This window comes from Pseudoliparis swirei, chromosome 23, assembly GCF_029220125.1.
Source record: "Pseudoliparis swirei isolate HS2019 ecotype Mariana Trench chromosome 23, NWPU_hadal_v1, whole genome shotgun sequence".
Taxonomy (NCBI): Eukaryota; Metazoa; Chordata; class Actinopteri; order Perciformes; family Liparidae; genus Pseudoliparis; species Pseudoliparis swirei.
The window spans coordinates 19233767-19238397 of record NC_079410.1 but is presented as its reverse complement, the minus strand read 5'-3'; the positions used below and the strand labels follow the sequence as shown (position 1 = coordinate 19238397).

At 44.7% G+C, this 4631-nt stretch overlaps 1 protein-coding gene across 1 annotated transcript; it reads left to right on the top strand.

Moving 5' to 3' along the window:
* Positions 1-851: 851 nt before the first annotated feature.
* LOC130188971 (forkhead box protein D2-like) lies at positions 852-2365 on the top strand. The gene has a single exon (XM_056407553.1). It carries the CDS (start codon positions 1126-1128, stop codon positions 2086-2088), a length of 963 nt encoding a protein of 320 aa, XP_056263528.1. The 5' UTR covers positions 852-1125; the 3' UTR covers positions 2089-2365.
* The last annotated feature ends 2266 nt before the right edge of the window (positions 2366-4631 follow it).

The following is a 4631-nucleotide window of genomic DNA, read 5'->3' as shown; positions in this document are numbered from 1 at the left end:
GCGCGCGCCTGGAGACCAAATGGTTGTTTTCGCGCGCATGCACATAATCAGGAATTCCGTTTTTTTTTTTACCCCCCAACGTCTGAAAACATGTAATTGTGCGGAAAGTGTTGGTGCGTAAAGAGCGGCTGCTGAAGCCTCGGAGGAGGATTAAGGCCTAAATCTCTGCCTCACTTAGAGCCCCCCCCCCAGTCTTTTAATTCAGGTTGTTGATCTAATGTCAACAATGTTTACCTAAAATTTAAAAAAATTGTCTTTTATTACCATTTCCTTAAATTCTCCCCTTTTGTTTTTAAGGTGCACTTTAACATAAATAGGCATATTTTCAAACAAATATTTAAAAAAAATGTTTACGCAGAATTCAAATTGTATTAAAATATTGAATAATGACAATAATAATAATAATTATTATTATTATAATGAGAATAATAATAATGATAATTATTATAATTATAAAAATAACTAAGTATAATAATGCATTTCATAATTCTGAGGAGATAATAACTTAATTTAGAAGTAAAATAATACATTTTTGACTTCTTCCATTTCATTGGCCTATTGTTCGGCAGCAGCATCAACTCCACCAGGAATAGACTTCTCTGCCCATAAGGATGTTTTCACTGAGTTGATCTCCGGCGTCGGATGGACTTGGCACTGACACGCGGATGATGAGAGTGCGCAACGCACGGGAGGCTGGTCCAGGCCTCCTTTGGTACCCGTCGCATCGTTTTCATTGGTCGGGGGTCCTTTTTCCTCGAGCCTCGACGTGACATCACATACACCCGACACGCAGGAAAGCAACTGAGATTACAGATGATGCTGGACATCTCGGAGGACGCGCAACACTTCTCCTGTTTTACGCTTCACGCACAAATCACTCGCGCTCTCTCTTTTGGCGCCTACACGCGCACCGAAATATAAAGGACAAGCGGCGCGTGCGGGTTAGCATAAAAAAAGTAGGAGGAGGGTTGCGCTCGGATTTTCCCTTCTTCTTCTTTTTCTGAATGGAGATGAGTCGTGCGTAAAAATAAAAAAGAAGAAGAAAGGCATCCATTGAAGAGAAAAGCCGTCACTCTCCCACCTGTTGGCAGGTGGTGTTTGGCTTTCACCCCGCGGACATCGACTATGACATTGGGTTTGGACATCATGGAGGATATTGTTATCGACGTAGTAGGGGAAGGACTCAAAGACAGCGGCGAGGAGCAGCTCCTACCTTTGGATGAGTCGCGCAGCGAGCAGGAGCGCAGCGCGGGGAGCGCGGAGCGGGACACCTACAGCCCGGACCCGGAGAGTCCTTCCGCCGCCAAGAGCAAAGGTCCCGCGTCCGTGAAGCCCCCGTACTCCTACATCGCGCTGATAACCATGGCCATCCTGCAGAATCCCAAGAAGCGACTCACCCTCAGCGAGATCTGCGACTTCATCAGCCAGCGCTTCGTGTACTACCGGGAGAAGTTCCCCGCGTGGCAGAACTCCATCAGGCACAATCTGTCGCTGAACGACTGCTTCATAAAGATGCCCCGGGAGCCCGGTAACCCCGGCAAGGGCAACTACTGGACCCTGGACCCCAACTCCTCGGACATGTTCGAGAACGGGAGCTTCCTGCGGCGGAGGAAGCGCTTCAAGCGGCAGCATTTCCGCTTCGACCCGCTGAAGGAGCAACACCTGGAGCCCAGCGGGCTGCACGGCTTCGCGCACGGCGTCTACGGGTTCGGCACCGCGGCTCTGCAGCTGCCCGGTCTGGAGATCTACCCGTACCTGCATCACCACGTGCACTCGCCGTGCGGGCCCGCCGCTGCCGCCATCCCACCTGTCAGCAGCATCCTGCCGGCGCTCTCCAGCTTCTTCTCGCGCAGCGCGCTCACCGCCAAGGCTTTCCTCCAGGCGCAGCCGGGCCTCGAAGCCTTCTCCCCGGCGCAGTGCTCGGCGTACTCCTCGCTGACCTCCGGCGCTGCCTTCGCGTCCCCGGCGCTCTTCCACCCGGCGGCGGCTCCGCACTTCCTCAGTTTACACCGGGAGTACCAGAAAGTACAGACTCAGCGCGGCGCCGCGGAGCTGCACGCCAAACACATCCACGCCGCTCATCATTAGTCACGATCCGGACTATGAACTCGTGTTTTCTCAGGTAACAGAGACGGTGTCAGCGGGATCAGCTCCAGGTGGGAGGCGTGATGGACCTGCTTTCAAAGAATGTTGTATATATGTTTGGAGAGAAAAAAATCTCCTTCTTCTCACTTTTATGTCCAAAAAAACCCTTCTTTTTTAAAATTTTGATCTTGACTTATCTTCATTTAAAAATATGTATATGTATATATATTTAAATGACAAGTTTGCTATATTTTTTTCTGGAAAGAAATAAAAGTGAATATTTAAACCTGCGTTCCGCTGTATTTTTTTTTATTCAGTCCACGTGTAAATATGAAAGCTGTTTATTTATCTCATGGAGTATCAAACCCCAGACTTTCTTTAAGTTGCCACGTGTTTACTCTTTTTAATATCAGTTCCTGGGTTTTGACTATTTCCATAATAATTCCACAATTCGTGGCAGCAATGGTGGAAATTAACTTTATTTGATATTATTATCATTAGTATTATTATTAATAGTTTATCATTACAGACTACTTGACAAACAGGGGGTGGGCAGCCAAAGAAATAATAATTAAACAGTGGAGCATCATATATAATAAGCTGAGGCCTAACAGTCTGAACATGTTTATTAATTTATTATTTTCAAATAATCGCTTTAAATAAAATACACAGATTGTATTAGTCGATCATTTTAGATTATATAAATTGATTTGCATAATTATCAACGACTGAGTTGATTTTTTTTTTGAAGATTGTAAAATATTATATTGCATGTGAGAAATAACGAGAAAAGCCGCGCGCATGCAGCCTGTTGGACATGCGTCAAGGTCAAAGTAACATAAATGGGATGTAACCATAATAATAATAATAATAATAATAATAGTAATAATAATAATACAATTAATAATAACAATAATAATAAGGCTCCACGATCAAAAACCCTCAGCGTGACATCTGAAGTTAAATGTGCGTCTATGCAGGCGCGTGCAGTGTTCATGGCCATAACGCTGAAAGTGGCCATAATTAACTTATTTTGCAGGGCCACACATACACACAGACACACACACACACACACGTCATGTGGCTTCTGGGCTAAAAAGAAAATGCAAAATATGAACATATTTCGTCTTTTCATTTCATAAAAGAAAGAAAAGAAAACACCTGCGACTCCGGAGCCCACATGTAATGGCGCGTATAGCTGCATGGAGACCCGCGTGTATCTCTACGTTGGACATCGGGAACCGATCGACGCGCGCGCGCAGGACACTTATTATATGGGTGCACTTATAGCGCCATATGTAAAGCCTTATAGCGTCATATAGATAGAGATACACACACAGTTTATGTACCTTGAGCTTGTGACGCTCCCGCGCGCGCTCTCGTCTCCATTGAAGCCACACAACGCGCACGCCGGCCTGTTTCCAATCTGAAGACATGCGTGATGAATTTGGCAAATCATCTGCAGCTTTGCTGGTACCGTACATAGAGAGCCCACCCAGCCCGGACCCAGTCCCCCCCCTGCCCCGGGGTATCAATACGATTAGAGGCAGGAAATGTGGGAATCCCCAACAAAGGGCTCCATCATTAAACACAAACAACCAGAGGCCTCCCAACAATACCGAGCGCGCGCTCCGCTCCTCGCTTCTCTTTCAAGTCCGCGAGAGAAAATCAGTGACTTTCATCCCAATATCACCACTCTGCCCATTATTAAAGAGGATAATCCGACGGGCTATGGCGGACTTTGATAGGTGTTTGATAGTGGGAAGCAGAGGGTGTCGAGTGTCTGACCCCGCGTGGCCTCCGGTTCTGCAGGCTGCACATCAAATATGAATTCTTACCCATGTTCACACATGGGGATGTTTATATATATATAGATGTGTGTGTGTGTGTGTGTGTGTGTGTGTGTGTGTGTGTGTGTGTGTGTGTGTGTGTGTGTGTGTGTGTGTGTGTGTGTGTGTGTGTGTGTGTGTGTGTAAAGTTCTTTCAGGAAAAACGAAAGGAGGCACACTATCCGTTTCGTTCAAAGGAGTCCCCGTGCGCGCGCCTGGAGACCAAATGGTTGTTTTCGCGCACATGCACATAATCAGGAATTCCGTTTTTTTTTTTTACCCCCCAACGTCTGAAAACATGTAATTGTGCGGAAAGTGTTGGTGCGTAAAGAGCGGCTGCTGAAGCCTCGGAGGAGGATTAAGGCCTAAATCTCTGCCTCACTTAGAGCCCCCCCCCCAGTCTTTTAATTCAGGTTGTTGATCTAATGTCAACAATGTTTACCTAAAAATTAAAAAATTGTCTTTTATTACCATTTCCTTAAATTCTCCCCTTTTGTTTTTAAGGTGCACTTTAACATAAAAAGGCATATTTTCAAACAAATATTTAAAAAAAATGTTTACGCAGAATTCAAATTGTATTAAAATATTGAATAATGACAATAATAATTATTATTATTATTATTATAATGAGAATAATAATAATGATAATTATTATTATTATAAAAATAACTAAGTATAATAATGCATTTCATAATTCTGAGGAGATAATAACTTAAT

Excerpts from the sequence above, each read along its gene's own strand:
- LOC130188971 (XM_056407553.1), top strand. The coding sequence starts at position 1,126 with ATGACATTGGGTTTGGACATCATGGAGGATATTGTTATCGACGTAGTA.